The sequence below is a fragment of the Carassius carassius genome, chromosome 30 (genome assembly GCF_963082965.1).
Source record: "Carassius carassius chromosome 30, fCarCar2.1, whole genome shotgun sequence".
In the NCBI taxonomy this organism is placed as follows: domain Eukaryota; kingdom Metazoa; phylum Chordata; class Actinopteri; order Cypriniformes; family Cyprinidae; genus Carassius; species Carassius carassius.
The window spans coordinates 11419308-11436295 of NC_081784.1; the positions used below are offsets into that span (position 1 = coordinate 11419308).

Sequence of the window (16988 nt, forward strand, 5' to 3'; positions counted from 1 at the left end):
GTAATTTTGAGATGGTTTACTTTTCTTCAGTAAGCTTGTTTTCAGTTATTTTTTGTGATATTGAAATTAGTAACAAGAATTATGAAATTTCAGTGCATCAAAAATTTTGATAGGATAAAAATCCTATTTAAAGCTATATATATATATATATATATATATATATATATGTATATATGTATATATATGTATATGTATATATATATACGTATATATATGTATATGTATATATATACGTATATATATGTATATATATATATATACGTATATATATATGTATATATATATATATGTGTATATATTTATGTATACATACATATATATGTATATATATATATATATATACGTATACGTGTATATATACGTATACACATATATATACATACATATACATATATATATACATACATATACATATATACACATATACATTTATATATGTGTATGTATATATATATATTTATTTATTTATATATTACCCATAAGGGAACATCTGCCTCCCAGTGGTTACAAACCATTTCTGCTTTATTCTTTGTGGTTGTTTTCTTGCAGAAACCTGTAAAGCCTGCAGTTTTCACAACAGATTCTCACAACTATGCATGCTCACCAATTGAAACATCAGAAGCACAAGGTTGTTTCATCTGAATACATATTTATTAGATAAATATTAGGATGTCACAGCATCTAACTACATACAGTTTTGCAAGACTAAAAATCACAATTAGTTTTTTGTTGTCGTTTTTTTTTTTTCTCTCTCTCTGACCGGTTTAGAATATGAAATGATTGTACAACAGAATGTACAAGCAAAAGACAACTGCAAGGTTTGGTGCCAATCACCTCAGATTGTACCTCATATATGTTTTTAATTTTCCTGATCATGATATCAAAATTGTACAAACTCTGGATTTTGGTTACAATCTTTTGGAACCGCTCCTGGCCCCGTGTCCCTATTGTTCAAATTATTTCCCCAGGATTTTCTTCATTATCTTCTGTAGCACCTTATTAAGTACACAAGAAATGGAGCAATACACATAAGCTAAATATTACACGAATGTAAAACAAATGTGTCTTTTTATCCTCTCCCCAAATTCCTCAGTCATGTGGGATGAATATTTTACAAAAGTGAACAAATGCTTAGAGGTTCCACAGACGCTAACAAACACAGATTCATGTTACCCAATTTAGATTCTGATGAGAGGATGCAAGCTTTACAAATTCTAAATACACAATGCACATTCCCCTGGGGAAAATGAATACATTTCTGTTAACGTGTCTCTATTTATCATTTACATATGTACATGCATCCCTAATGTGTCCCTTCACCCTTTTTCCTTCGACCCGCACTGAACCCTCACCCTGTGGCTGGGTAATGAACACACCATCTATTTCATTTAAACCTTTCTGTTCCTGCCTCAGCATCCATTGTGTCTCTTCAATGACTGTACATCAATAGCATGTGACAGCTCACAGACAACATCTTTAGGAGTCTTTAAGTTCAGTTTATGCCTATTTGTGTCTAAAAGTGGGAACGAAAATGCGGCAGTGCATCTTTGAAAAAGGATATACAAGTGACCTACAGACAAACGCTATAGAACTTGAAACCACATTTTCCTGTTGGAGTTCTTAGTATTTAAATTGTCAACAACAAACATTTTTGTACATAATTCTACACCAAGAAGAACAGAAGAAAAACAAAAGCAAACTAAAAACTATTATTGCAAGTCAAAAAAATAAAACAAATAACTTAAAATGGAAACATGTTTCAAACGGTGACGTCAGCCTTCAACAGTCTTTAAGTAACATCAGTATCATGGAAATGTTGTTACAAATATAAATATGGACAATTATTCGATTTGGCTTAAAAAATAAAATCCAGAAAATGCATTTTTTCTTTGAGAAAATCCATCTTGTACACATGGACGTTGTTAGCCTTCAATGAGCTGCTGATATAAAAGTTTTACTACATTTTTACTGAAATGTACACTTTCTGTAAGAATTGAATGCACTGATGGGTATTGAGATAATATATAGCTTAATTATATAACTGAATTAAAAAGGAAAAATCTATAAATAGAGAACATATTCTAAAACACTTTCTTCATTGTTTGCTCTGTAATTACTATGATTTTACATGTAAACAAAATGCTAAAAGTGAGACATTACACGTGATCAAATTCTACAGGGAACAACTTAAGGGCTTGTCAAAATAGATTTGGGCCACCTTCTCAAATCAGGGTGCATAACTTTGGTAATCCATGGACATCATATGATAAATGTACAGATTTTTGTACAATTGTAACAACATGAAAAAAAAAACAAATACTTACCATTATATGAACAATATAATGTGCATTATAAAATAAAACTTAAACATGAAAATTCATGAATAAAAGGCTGAATTAAAACAAAACAGAAGAAATGGTTGAAAAAAAGAAAAGAAAACCGTATCACTAAAATAAGGGGCGAATGGGAACGATGAATGTTTCCACATTGTGTGCAGTTTGTCAGAAGAGGGGTACGAACATCAAGGGCCTCACGCATGAAGAGAACTCACAGAGAAGACCGATGACACAAGACTGACTTCCTTTTGAAACGTGAATTGCTTTCTTCTTGCTCTGTGACCGCTGGTGTGGAGAATCCACAGATCGTTGCAGGAGGAGGAACAGTCTGTTGCACAATATCATGGGTAGAGTGCTGAAATGTTTGCAATTCTGTCTCGAGAAGGAAAAGAATGCATGCCGTGATGGCCCCTAGCATTTGTTTAGAACATGATGCATATGTCTGAAGGTGCTGGACATATGAAATCACATTACAAAATGAGGTGCAAAGCTGCGTGGTGGTGTACTAGAACAGAACACCTTCTCGTGTCCTGTGGCGTGAGAGTTTGGGAGTGTTTGGAGAACTTTCGCAAAACTCCCATCGTTAGTCTCTGGGATGGGAGGGTTAGATCATTCTGGTGATTACGAGATGAGCTTTTTTCCCTTTTGTTGTCTCTTTAACAGGCTTCCAGGTGCAATCTGACGCATTCTCTTGTGCTTTTTCGAGGGAGATGGACTGACAAACAGTGTGGACATCCAGCAGACGAGGACTTGGGAAGCCTCTTAGGAAGTGGTGGTAGAGTTTGGAAGAACAAACCTTCAAGAGATTACGGACACACAGAGGCCAGTACAGGAAGAAATATATATATATATATATATATATATATATATATATATATATATATATTTTCTATTCAGGTCTTCTTTTCACAAAAGGAAAAAAAATCTGAATTAAAAATGCTACAATACTTTCCTAGTGAGCACACACACAGTTCTGTGTGACGTATTCATATGAACTGATAATAGCTGCACATGTATTTCCATTAGTATTGAAAGATATCACTTTAGTGCGAACCAACATGGCTGCCATATATGTGTGGAAAAGGTTGCTTGTAAAAGACTGAGATATTTACACGAGGAAGAGGCAAAAAGATGGCTGTTTCCTGTTTGCAAAGTACAGAGTCAGTCTTCATATGCCTCTCAATTCCTGACAGCCAAACAAATGAGGGCCTGTCTCCTAAAGGCCGCCTGAAGGAAGTCAGTTGTTCTCAAAAAGGGAAAGCAGATCATCATTGCTGCTGCTTGGGAGGTCAGGAGGGTCTAAGTATGACAGCAACTCGTCCGGGTTCGCCAGTTCTGGCAGAAGCTGCAGAGAGCGACAGACAGATACAGTTACATTACAATCTTGCAAATGATCTTTAAGAACCTTAAAAATAATGGGAATATATCTTGAAATACATAAATATATACCCGGTTCAATACAATCTCAGTCGACAGCTTTTTGTGGCATTAAAAAAAAGGTTACAATGAGGATGAGAATAGAAGTAAATGGAGACAATTTTTGGAGGACTTAAAAGAACGTGAGGCTAATCGTTTTATAAATGGCAGGTAAATCAAATTGATCAAAGTAGTATTACTTGATTGTTAGTTGTTTGATTATTATTTGAGCTGTAAAGATGTTTATAATAATTTAGGGGTTTATGGCAATAATCTTTTAGGGTTCATGGCATTAATTTGTCAAGAAGTTGTAAAATTGGATATAACTTTAAACAGAAATTTTAAAACAGATAAATGCTGCGTGCTTATGCTTACAGACAATTCCGTTTTAAGTTTCTCATTGTAACAGATTTTTTTTTTTTTTGCCTTTTTTTTTTTTTAAGTAGCTGAAATAGAAATACATTTCTGTGGTAATTACGTCATCACTATGCCTCAAATGCTCAAATGATAGAGCTTAACTTGAAATGATTTCAGAATATTTCTTGAATCAGGATGTTTTGGGACACTCAGAGCTTTGGACCATGAGGAAAGCGAGAGGCTTACATGACTGTGCAAGAAATGTAAGTAGCATGTGGCTCTTGAAATGAAAGAAAGCCCAAACAAGCATCAGTGTGAATACTCACATCCAGCGAAGGCTCGGGCATGTCTGCAGGTCCCTGGCCACCTGCCTGCCCGTCGGCGGCAGGGTTGAAGGTCATGTCAGCATGTGGGTGACTGTTTTGGCCTGGCTGCTGGGGGGGTGGGTGCTGGCGTGGGGGCTGGGAGGATGGGGGGCCGCTGTGATGCAATGGCTGAGCTGACTGGCTGTTGGGGTGAGGAGATGCATGCATGCCTGGCTGCATGGAAGCATGGGATTGATCAGCGCTCACGGGATGGGGCATCTGCGAAGGGAGGAGAGAGGAGCGATGAGTCTCTCTGCATAAAGTGGAGCATTCCATCTGAGAGAGCTCGAGTGGCAGCCATAGACAGACAAAGAGCAAAACAGGTGCCATGCAGATGATTCCAGAGCACATACATCTTCATAAAACTAAGATGACTTGCAAAACTATATATTTAACAAATTTGTCTACGCAAAACTAAAGTGAACTTGGTCTTAATACTAAGAGGAAAATGGTTCATTTACATGCTTTTGGAGCTATTTAGATTTTTTAGCAGGTGTAAAATAAGAGACTTTTATTTTGAAACACCTCATGTTAGTATTAAAAGTAATAATGTTAATAGCAAGCCAGCAGGCAAAGTTTGACAGTAATTTTCTTAATTTATTGCTGGATCTGCTACATGCTTTGATAGTTACAGTGGTGAGGCTTTAAAAGGCACGAAACACGAAAAGGGACCAAACCTCTTAGACAGCATGCTGAGGCATGATAAATTTCTCTCTGAGAAGCTACAGCAGGGCACGCAAAATTTCAAAATCCCTGATAGACCTTTTGGCAGGCACTCTTCAGTTTTTTAGTAGCTAGAAATTAATATAACTAGACCGGATAAAAAAAAAAAAAAATTTTTTTAATGGAGAAAATTGGATAATAGTCTAAAAATCAATAAAAAACATTTTCAAAATACAAATATCAATTTTATATCACTATTTAAATGGTATCTGCAGAATTTTTTAATTCAAATTTATGGCTTTTTATGACCTGCTCAAATAAATGACCTGCACAAATAAAATTAATGCCATATGAGTGGGGTAGGGCAATGTCTGGTACCATATAAAACCATAAAAAGACAATTTACAGTTCAGATGCAGGTTTTCACAAATCAAAATGATAAACGTCACATTTCAGCCTTTGAACCATTTTTAGAAAAGTCAATAAATTAGGCTATAAATTATTGTATTCATTTAAAACATACATTTCTTACTGTCTTAATTGTTTAGATTTTTAGAGGGCACATTTGCTTCTTATAAATTCACAGGTTCACATTTACTACTGTGTTTGCTTCATAAAAACATGGGTTGATTTTCACATTGGTCTGAAGAAAAACAGCAGACGGGCTTCTTGAAAAGGCAAATTCATTTCCTGCCACTAGGAGGGGCTTTTGGAGCAGCAGAAATAGCAGTTTCTCCAGTAACGGCAGTATAGAAAGCAGAGCTGCACTCACAAACTCCACAAACGCTAAATTTACATTTGGTAAACATTAGTGATGTGTCGTTCTTGAACGATTTGTTCATTTTGAATAATTCATTCATTTTGAACGAATCTTTAATGTGACTCGGGAAGAACGTGTCGTCTCGGGGGGTGATTCGTTCAGTCGCGTATGCGCAATATTCTATAGGTTCTGTTCTGCTAGTAGTAGTTCACCTGTGTCAGTCAATGCAGTTTTGAGCCGGAAAGAGAATTGATTAGTTCATCTTTCGGTCGAATTTGAGTCGTTCCTTAATCACGTGACAACTAATCAATTCTCTTTCCGGCTCAGACTGCATTGGTTTAGTGTATGGGGCTGTCACGTGATTAAGGAATGACTTAAACCCGAAGACTTGTCAGACAAGAGGTGAGGTAAGCTAATCACAGACTGAAGACCCAGGTAAACAATGAATTAATCTTTTCTGTTTATTATAGCATTATGGTTTTGTATTGTTTGTAGTGTGATCAACGTTTGTGTAAGTAGTAGATGTGTTGGGGAAGTAACATGTAACATTTTAATTACATTTTGTTAAAATGAACGGAATGAACAAAATGGCTCGAAAAAAGATATGTTCATTTTGCTGAACGTGACTCAAAAGTCTGAGTCAGTAAAATGTTCGAACTTCCCATCACTAGAAAACATGGAAACACATGTGTGATGCACAAGAGCCAATGAGGTTTGTTCAAATGCTTTTTCGCTAAATTTCACTTCTTAATTTGAAAATTAAAAATCTTAATTTGTGAGGTTGACACAAGGTTGAGTAAATTAAGACAATTTTCATTATGGGTGAACTAAACCTTTAAGGCATTAGCCACTTCCTTTTTTTTTAATGCATCCTTTTAATCTAGTATCATTTGACCTTTTGTGAATATCAAACTTTTAAAGGGGTTTCTATCTTGGAGTGATTTGTTCCTAGTTTTTAATACAAAAAATCTAGTAAAATATGTCTCAAAACAAGGGGTATAAAGTGATTTACCGAGTCAGGCATGCCGTGGGCGAGAGGCTTGTCAGGGCCCATGAGGCTGTTGGGCATGTCTGGCGGATGTGAGAGCTGGGGTCCATGCATGAAGTCATTCATGGGAGCTCCTCCACCAGAGTTACTGTGGGAGAAGTCAAAGTTTCCATGGCCCTGGTAACTATTGCCTGATTCACAAAACAGAGAAACAGCAGTGAGCAGCGATTACCTCAGAATCGCAGAGACAAAGAGCTAGAGAGATTTAGACAGCTTGGATGCCAAACCAGCCTGGTAAGAGCTCACAGGCGTAAGTTCTTCTGACTGTTACGACTGAAGGGAAAACATGAAGCGTACCTAAACAATGAAGCTTGTTAAATGCTAAGGACTGTTTTATGAGACCGAGAGAAAGAAAAGAACAGAGATCCTGATCAGGTGCTGACCTCTACCGTGGCCCCCATATTCACCATTGTTTCCTCCGTGCTGAAGGGGGAGGGGGGTGTAGGGTGAAGGGCCGGGACCCAGCTGGGCGATCATATCCATCACATTAGGCATGATCATTTGACTGGGACTCATGGTTTTAAAACGCTTGGCCAAAGGGCCATCTGGGTCCTCCTTTATATGAATGTCTGACTTTATGGGCACCGGCCTCCAACTACATGTAGGGTCGATGGTGACTTCTTCAAACTCCGAACTGCAAGAAAGAAACAAAATTAATGAATGCAAATAATAGGATGTTTATAATTTAACAATCATATCTCAGGTGCATTTTTACAGGACTCGTACTGAAAAACCACGTGATCCAATGTTTGATTAATAAACTTACTTTTGAATCGCATTGAGAATTCCCCACATGTACTGATCCACCTCCAGCCCTTCCAGTAATGCTGTTTTACTGGGGACAGACAGAAACATATAAAACACAGAGCTAAGAGGAACAAGTATCACATTTATTTGGCTACCCAAAACAATTCTTGTATGGTTAGCCACGTACTTGCATACAGGACATCTCCACGTTCCTCTCTCACAGTTCAGCTGCAGATAGGACTCCAAGTCAAAGCACTGCACAAGAAAACAAATCTAAATTTAATCAATGCAAAATAACAGATTCAAACAATTTGTTTTGATTCAGACATTTGCCACAAGTTTTGCTTTGGTAATATGAGAAATCCCCAAACACATGTATTTGCATAGTGCAGATTAGTGAGAAATAGTAAATATCATTATCATAATCAGTTTTTTTATAAGATACACACTTCAGCCATGCTTACCTGGATGTGTTTGCAGTCATGTCCCCTAGCAGGGAGCTGGATCCTTCGGAATGTGATTGGACACTTGAGGGACACTTTGATGGCTGTCTGCTCTACTCCATCCTCTCCATTTAGTGTGGCATTCCCAGAGGACGCTGCTACGCTACTGAAGTTTCTTTTAACTGCAGGAAAACAGACAAAGAGACATTGCAAAGATTAGGGATTGATGAAGATGATAATACAGAGTGACATCCACAGATTCCAAAGAATCCAGCATCTACTAACTTTTGGTAATGCAGTGTTCCGCAGGAAGGAGCCTCTTCTTCAGAAGTCCCTGCAGGACCGATCTCACCGATGGCCTATGGACAAGCTGCAGCACGAACAAGTGCGACTGCAACAAGACCAAACATATAACAACCCGCTAGCAAGCATCTCCACATCAGAATATCCTTTACATGATACAGTATCTGTACCGTTCAGTTTTCAGACAGGAAAGCATAAAACTGATACCAGCAAATGTAGTAGGAAGGCAGAGAACAGAAGCTGCTTCAAATCAGTGTTATCTGATTTCATATCACATGCTGTATAAAAGCTCTTTGACATGGCCACTAAATGACAGACTATACATTATTGAAAGACAGCAGAGGAATACTCACACAACAGCAGGCTGTGACTGTAATCTGGATGGTGTTTCTCCCTGGCTGACACACGTGCTTTAGGTGCAGGGGTTTGTGGGATGTCTTATTTTCGCCCCTCTCAATAGTGAGGGGGGTGGCGTTGACGCTGACTTGGACGGATGCGGGCCAATTGGTGTTCATTTGTCGGTCCTCATGATGATAGCACTTAAACTGCAGCTCCAGATCAGATCTATAGGACATGAGGAGAAGGTTCTAGTTTTAATGGAATAGTCCTCATGACATTCCAACTCATACTGTTTTCTGTGGTACACAAAATGAGATGCCTTGCAGAATGTTCACACTGCTTGTCATATCACACACAGTGTGTGTAAATGATGACAGAAATATAATTAAATATTAAGGATTTAATTGTCAAGAGCAATTGCAGTTTATAGCAGTAACATGCACACCTCCACATGAGTGTCTGGTGGACGGAGGGGCGCAGATGGAAGACGTGGTTACTGACAGCCAGGTTGTGCTCTAATCTGAAGGGCTCCAGCACCACTCCATCTCTCACAGGGAACGTCAGACGAAGCTCCTCGTTGGCTATGGGAACAAATTTTAGAGATTAGATGGATTAACAGTCTACAGATGTAGACCATAGTATCAATGTGTAAGAGGCTTTCAAGTTTGGCTTTCCCTTCACCTAGTTTCACCCTTTCCCACCGAAGCACATATATTATGAATGCGATCTGAGTGGACGTGAAAAATGCATGAATCTCAGATAAATGTGCAATGGGACTTTTATTTCCCACTCAGCTGCAGGTGGTGGATCAAAAGATTCTCAGGGATTTATTCTGATTGACTGTGACTGAGTTTGTAATACAGACAAAGTGGAGATCAGTACAATGAAACGGTCGTGTGTGGGAATTCTTTGCGTGACTCACTTGGAGGTGGAGGCAGAGACGTCATGTTTGGCTTCAAGTCTGGAGGAAATGGGGGCTTGACATCCTGATTGGGTGACAGGTACGGAGGTATACTACTTCCAGGGGTCATGGGTGGTGTGGGGTTCCCAGGAACTGGCGAGTGTGGGTAGTTCACCACCTGCCGAGGAGGCTTTAGTCAAAGAGAGACATGATCACTGAATGCAGTCACTAAACAAACCTCAAATCTGTACATATTACATAGTACAAATGGGAGATTACACATATTTGTGTATGAAAATAAAGCAATAGTTTAACCACCTACCCCATTTCCTTGATTATACCCATAACCACCTCCAGAGAAATTGTTGTTCTGACCATTGAATGGCTCTTGCTGAAACAGGAAAGAGCATACAGAGTTTAAAATAAGAAAACAAGATAGCTGCTATTAATATTTAGAAGTGTCAGCCAAATTACACTATTTCCTCAAGAAAATTGTGTCTACTAACACTGCAAAGACCAAGCAATATGAATTTACCTTATAATATTGGCCCATGGCTACCCCAGTAGGGGGATACTGGGCTGAGCCCTGTTGTCCCGGCATCCTTTGCCCAGGGTAATTGGGTGATGGAAGAGCTCTAGAAGAATTTGGGTTAGGGTACTGCCCTTGCTGGTTGGGAAACTGGCCATTGGGTCCAAACTGCTGGCCTCCATAATTAGGCTGTTGGGGAAAAAAAAACAGTTGGTTCACAAACACAAATAGCCAATATAAAATATCTACTCAAGGTCTATTTGAACCATTGGTGGTCTTACCTCTCCTGGATAGGGCCTCTTGGTGCCCTGCATAGGCATGGACTGAGGTCTGGGTCCAGGGTAACTCTGCTGAGGCATCCTTTGGCCATGGCCACTGAAGGGCCCCATCCCTGGGCCTCTGGGCTGGTTCATACCCATTGGAGGGCCACTCATGTTGGAGCTATTCATGCCACCACCCATACCAGCCGGGTTCATGCCTCCAGCCATGGACGGGGGCCCACGGGGCCCTGGCTGGTTCATGAACTGGCTGTTGTATCCTTGCGTAGGCCCCATCTGGAAAGAGGAGCAGACCTGTGGAAAAGGCCAATGGCAGTTAACATAATAATAATAAGTGGAGTCATTTAGAAGTCCAGGGTAGGGAAAGAAGCCAAAACAATGAGGGACAAACCTGGTTGTACTGGTTCAAGTCTTTGTTGGTCTCTTGCAGGGCCGCTACGGTTGCTGTGGCAGTAGCTGTTGCGGTGGCGGCTGCAGCAGCAACAGCAGCGGCAGCGGCAGCAGCAGCAGGTTGGGTGAAATCAGAGGGCGGTCGTGTATGAGGGGGCATTCCTATACCACTCGGAGCATTCGGCCCACCCGGGTAACTGAGCAGAAGGAATACACATCACATAAATGTCTACATCACAAATTACAGAGACAAAAAAAGTCTGTTTATTGGAATAAAACTTGTTGGAATGCCACAGAATATCTTTCCTGGATTTGCACTTGGCACATCAAGAAGGTGATATCATCCCTTTCAAGAAAAACATCCTTAAACTGAGTATTAGCTTGGCTTTAAAACCATGTGTCAAGTATCACTAATGGGAGACTCTTCTTTAGCTTATTGAATCTCCCAAAGAGATGCAAAACAACTTTGTCAAACAACTTCCCATCATCCTGTCTGGAACGGACTCTCTAATGCTTGAAACATTACCTTCCACCAAAACCTCCTCCTCCCGGGTGCCCTGGACGCCCATACATGCTTTGCTGCATGTAGGCCTGGTTGGATCCCCCTTTGGCTGAAAACTGTTGTTGTTGGCCAGGGAACTGAGGTGAGTTGATCCCTGAGTTGTTGGCTGACATACCAGACCCTAGTGCATTGCCTCCAGGGTTCATGGGATTGTTGGTATTGGCCATGGGGTTACCCAATACCTAGATCAAAGGCAACAATGGTTATAAGATCAACGTTATCACCATTACTGTTTTTGTACAGTGACACCATATGTGTGACTCACCTGACTTTGTGATGTATTGGTTACGCCCCACACCGTCGTAACCACTGACAACGAGCCAGGGGCCTGGTTAGTGTTTTGTTGCCAGGGAACGCTGTCATATGGAAAGGACCCATCACTTCAAAACAGTGTTCAAAACAGTAATGTGAGATCAGGGGCATCAAACATGTGTTGAGAAAGAGATAAAGAAAAAAATCTCCCTCCTGACTACAGAACATTTGTTTTTCCATGAAAATTAAGCTGTAATGTTTTCGAAAGTAGGCAATCACTAGTCCTAGAGCACAAAATGTTCTGAAAAACATCACTAAGCTAGTGAACTTCCTCAGCAAACGTTGTCTCTGGCAATCTATCAATCTCTATCAACTTCTTGTTGACGTACCTAGAGGGTAATGTTACAAAATATCAAGTTTTTTCTGCTGTTGTTTGGAACACTGTGAGAATGAATTTCATCAGCTCAGCCTTCAGTGATGTCATGTTTACAGGGCTTTTAATGAAAGCTTGGTCGAATGCTTCTTGGAAAAGCCTTGTGTTCACGATCATATGCCACATAAAAACAAACAATTCTGTGCTGGATGAGTGCACTAAGACTCCATTTCCAGAGGAAATTCTGAGAAATCAGAAAGGGGCAAGACTATTGTAAGTTTAACAGTGCTTGGAATGGCTCCAGCAAGCGTCAGGTTAGAGCAGAATTTTGTCTGGGTACTGACCCATGTGAGAGCGAGGGCTTCATGGAATTCATAGGCGGCTGCAAGGGTACTTTGCCCTGTGGATCACTCTGACGATTCTTCTGATGCCGCAACAAGAGAAGCCGTCCCAGCTCCTCGCACCAGGACGAAAGGAGAGCTGGAGAAAAAGAGACAAACACAAAGAACGATCAGAAAGGATCTTTGGCACAGAGACAAATCACCTATTGACTAAGCAGCAATCTTTCTTATTTTATCTTCAGAATGCTATTTAGCAAGAGCAAAACTCACTGCCAAGTATTAACATAGCATTCCTTAATATGATTTTAAGTGCCATTTTTGTTTCAATGTCAGTATTTTTCTTTTTATAGTTTTAAAAGCAATGATGATAGTGATGCCAAAGGTGTTGCGAAATCAATCAGTTAATGTCTTTACCACTAGAGGTCCCTACAATCACAGTAGAGGTACAAGCATGCTTGAGATCCTCTATAATAGCTTTCTATCAGTATGCTTTTCATAGGATCATATGCTTTTCATCTGCAGTGCACTTTAAGCAGTGATCATACTACCCTAGACCTGTCTTCCCCTCTTGTGAAAGGAGGATGATGAAGGACAGGGAGAGAAATAGCGAGAAATGGGAGATGAGAATCAGTGCTGAGGATAGTGAATCATGCCGGTGATGTGTCCTGGCAGCACTTTACTCCTGAGAGGGGTGACAAAATGAGTCTCTCACCATGGTGATGGAGTCAGTTCGGGATGGCAGCAGCTGGCATGTGGCCAAAACCTGGTCTAATCGATTCTACACACTGCATACGGCTGAAACACGAGCACTGCATTCAAGTGCTCTTCATACAAACGGTCCTTATACTTTCTAACTGACACTATTTAGAAAGTTACTCACTGCTAGCTGAATCATTTTATGAGAAGAGTACCATTTGAGTCCACAACATTTGATGAAGTGCACTAAACACAAACAAATGCTTTTTTAACTTTAAAATTTGTTTAAAAATGTTATACAAATTTGTAGCATTGAAACATTGCAAAACTGCAGGTTATTTATCTAATCACACTACTCATTAACTTTAAAATAATCATTAACTCTCATTCTAAATGGCATAAAGAGGAAGTGAAATCATTGGAGTTTTGAAAGCCAAATTCTAAATTTAGTTCCACTCAATTTTCAAAATGAATCTTTTCACATGCTTGACAAGATCTTATCATTTGACAAATATCCCATATTCAACTAATCACATAAAATAGAAAAAAATGAGAACATTTTAGAAAATAATACTTTTTTTTGTTGTTGTTTGAAATGTTCCACTTCATCACATTCCCAATGTCACATGTTCAGAGTCCTTCAAAACAATAATTGAACTCGAGGTGGCACATTGCATTTAAATACATTCTTTGTCTGGCAGAATATTTAAGATATTCAAAATCATTACAGTCATTCATATACTTAAAAAAAAAAAAAGATCTTTCCAACATGAAAAAGGTGCCTGTTTTATAGAATGACTCTTATAGAATTACTTTTATAGAACTGCACACAGAGAACAGGGAACAAAAAATAATCACACGCCGACAGAACAAGAACAAAAGCCAAGAAATGTTTCAGTAGTGCTGCACCTCTAGTCTTCCTTTGCCATCAAACAGATTCTGCAAGGGACCTTATAAAATATTCTCTTTCCCCTAAGACGAGTTCATACATGGAACAATACCCCTCTTTATTCTCTAAATCTAGTTCACAGAAAGTAGATGAGTAAAAAAAATAAAGCCTGCTATGCCTATTTGAACAGAGAGGGTGGTGTCAAGAGTCCAGAATGTCTCTCTCTCTCTCTCTCTGGTGCAGAGAGACAGACGTCTGTCTTGGCTCTTTCCTCTCTAAATCGATCAGCAAGTAATGACTATGAAGACTGCTCAGCTGTCTCCAGTGCCTTTATTGCTGGGGGAACGTAAACCAACACACACCTCCTGGATTAGTATTACCTGTTGACCTCTAGTCATTTGTAATAATTGTGGAGGTTGTCTGTGATCTTAATCCCATGCGAATCAGCCATGTTTGTAATTTGCAAAGTAAATATTTCCCTGCAAATGACCTACCATATTTCGCAGAACACAGAGGTCCTGTGATTATATTGGTCTAGTGCGAATTGGCATCTCGGTGACTTGGCGGTGTCGTATATAATTTTTTTAAAAACGTTTTTATTTTTCTGTGCGCCATCATTCGCGAAGAATGGAGGCTGCATTGGAGTGTTTTGATGGTGTTTTGGGTGCTGGGTCATAACGCTATACAGGGGCGGTTAGGATTTCATCCATATGCAGGCTGAGCCCTCAGACAGACCATTAAAAGCAAAATACAAATTACAGAGTAAATACACACAAATATCCATTAAAGCTACAGAAGTTAATTAGTTAAGAGCAGCGAGTGATTCTCTCTTTATATCTATCTTCATTGTTAAATTAACATTAACATAAGACATGCATGGATCACTTTTATTAATGCACATCCGATATTTTCTTAACCATTTACGTTAACTTAAGACATAACCAACAACATTTTTATGCTATAATAGTCATCAAGACAGTAATTCTGACATAATTTTCCATTTGCATACTGTCTCAGAGATTGCTTTCTGTGTGCGTGCTTCAGGTTTGTACGCGCAGTGTGCAAGTACTGCACTGAGATCTCTTTCGTGCCGTCTTGCACTTGAATGGCTTAAAATCACTTTAATGTTTAAATTGACAAGCCTTAAAACACATGAGAATGATAAACTTTTTTGAAGAAGCATCACTGACCCGATCATCCAGATCATCTGGGAGACAAGTCAGTAAATTAGAGTAAAATCAGAGGCTTCACTTATCCCGTGTGAATGCACCACACGAAACTCAGATGTGGGAAGGTCATTTCTAAATTAAACGAGGTCCCCAGATAATAGTAATCCCATGCGAATAGGGCTTTATTTACCACAGTCTGCACCTGAGGTATAGTTAACACAAAAATCATTTACTCACCCTGACATTTGAGAGTTAAGGTGGAGGGGATTAACACAAAGTTGTTGTATGGAATAGTTTTTTTATATTTTATGGTGATTTTGTAAAATTTTGAGTTTGAGAGACACTGGTTGCAATTATTGTTTGGAAAAGGGCTGCAACTTAATATCTTTTGTGGTCTAAGGCAGACAGAAAGTCAAACTGGTTTGGAACCACAAGAAGATCAAAGTAATAGAGTAAATGACAGAATTTCCATTCATATTTGTGCGACATTAGTCATTTTATGCCTGTGTTAATAACCATTTCCGAATAAAATTCAAGGACCCTTAATGCATTGATGAATCTGAACTGGAGTTCTTCCAAGAAACAGCTTTAAGTTATTCAATATCCCAGCGGCACCTGACACACTTTCCCATCCAAGTTCAAACACACAATTACAGTGAGAAAATCGCGTTTGTGTAAATATATCAAAGGGGTCTGTTTCAAAGAGAATGCTTCTCACCTCTCTGCGACAGGCGTGAAAGCCGTCCCAGCAGGATTGGAGCATGAGGCTGGAATCACCCACCTACTTCAATGAGAATTATTCTACCCTGCCATTACAGAGAGCTTATCGGCCAGCTAAATCACTACCTCTGCATGCTGGCAACTGTTATTTTCTCACAAAAGACCAACTTAGAGCTCATATGACAGGTTACAGCCAGACGCCGCCTGCCAATTTTCAAATGTTGTTCCCCGCCTAGCATGCCTCCCACACGTAACAAAGACTAGAGCTCTCCTGCCTGCGATTCAACCAGTAAACTCACCCAAAAAACAACCTAATCAACACAGCTCCTTCCGGCAGCATACAATATCCCTCTTACCTAGCTGAATACAGCTACACGATTTCACCCACAAACATCATCGCCTCCACCACTACCCACGGGGCTGTGTTGTCATTTTAATGCATAATGTTTGCTGTAACGCAATCTCTCTCATCAATAGGGATGCACTGATACACTGACTTTAGATCCAATATTCAGCTCATTTGCTCTTTAAATGCTCCCGTAAAAAAAAAAAATGATCATGGCGTGTACATAAAATATATTTTTGCATAAACACTGCCACAAAAAGAAGCACTGGCTTGAAGGAATTTCAAGACAAATGACATCTAATTAATTAGCAGTAGTCACGCCTGCGTAGAGCTCCGGTTGTGCAGTAAGACAACTGCGCAAGCGCAAAGGAACAGAGGAGCTTTCCTAGAATTACTTGACGTAAAGTTGTCATCAACATGCATGTTTTATTATGTATTATTCAATAATTTTTTTTTTGTCAAACAGTCATGCTCTCCTTAAACCACACATCCCACTGTACTTTACAGTATTACCAGATAGAAGCAGTGAGTACCAAAAAGAAAGTTTCTCTAACAAATGATATCATGAATCCTTACTCACCAGTAAATCAGCATTAATCACATTTCTCTTTCATTCACTGTATTAAAATGCCTCTCTCAGTCTCAGTTTTCCTTTCATCGGTCTCTCTTCCTTCATTTAGTCCTGCTCGCATTGCCAGACACCTGCTCCAGAATGGGTTGTGTTGAGTGTTAAGTTGGCTGTAGGCTACTTTAGCTCTGTGGCAA

The 16988-nt window shown here is 39.3% G+C and overlaps 1 protein-coding gene across 6 annotated transcripts in view; it reads right to left on the reverse strand.

Annotated features, from left to right (window-relative positions):
- Positions 1-3195: 3195 nt before the first annotated feature.
- Positions 3196-16988, reverse strand: part of zmiz1a (zinc finger, MIZ-type containing 1a) — a 136344-nt gene continuing 122551 nt past the window's right edge. For 4 of the 6 annotated variants that reach the window (XM_059517363.1, XM_059517362.1, XM_059517365.1 and 1 more), the window contains 18 exons: positions 12407-12542; positions 11703-11817; positions 11402-11619; positions 10877-11072; positions 10489-10779; positions 10214-10396; positions 10001-10069; positions 9700-9868; positions 9223-9358; positions 8792-9002; positions 8421-8526; positions 8157-8317; positions 7880-7947; positions 7712-7780; positions 7329-7579; positions 6910-7076; positions 4436-4693; positions 3196-3681 (listed from right to left, as the gene is read on the reverse strand). In XM_059517363.1, the coding sequence (XP_059373346.1) occupies positions 3574-3681; positions 4436-4693; positions 6910-7076; positions 7329-7579; positions 7712-7780; positions 7880-7947; positions 8157-8317; positions 8421-8526; positions 8792-9002; positions 9223-9358; positions 9700-9868; positions 10001-10069; positions 10214-10396; positions 10489-10779; positions 10877-11072; positions 11402-11619; positions 11703-11817; positions 12407-12542 (2912 nt within the window). In that variant the 3' untranslated portion in view covers positions 3196-3573. The remainder of the gene's footprint in view (positions 3682-4435; positions 4694-6909; positions 7077-7328; positions 7580-7711; positions 7781-7879; positions 7948-8156; positions 8318-8420; positions 8527-8791; positions 9003-9222; positions 9359-9699; positions 9869-10000; positions 10070-10213; positions 10397-10488; positions 10780-10876; positions 11073-11401; positions 11620-11702; positions 11818-12406; positions 12543-16988) is intronic. The other 2 variants (XM_059517364.1, XM_059517367.1) reach the window with 1 other exon arrangement.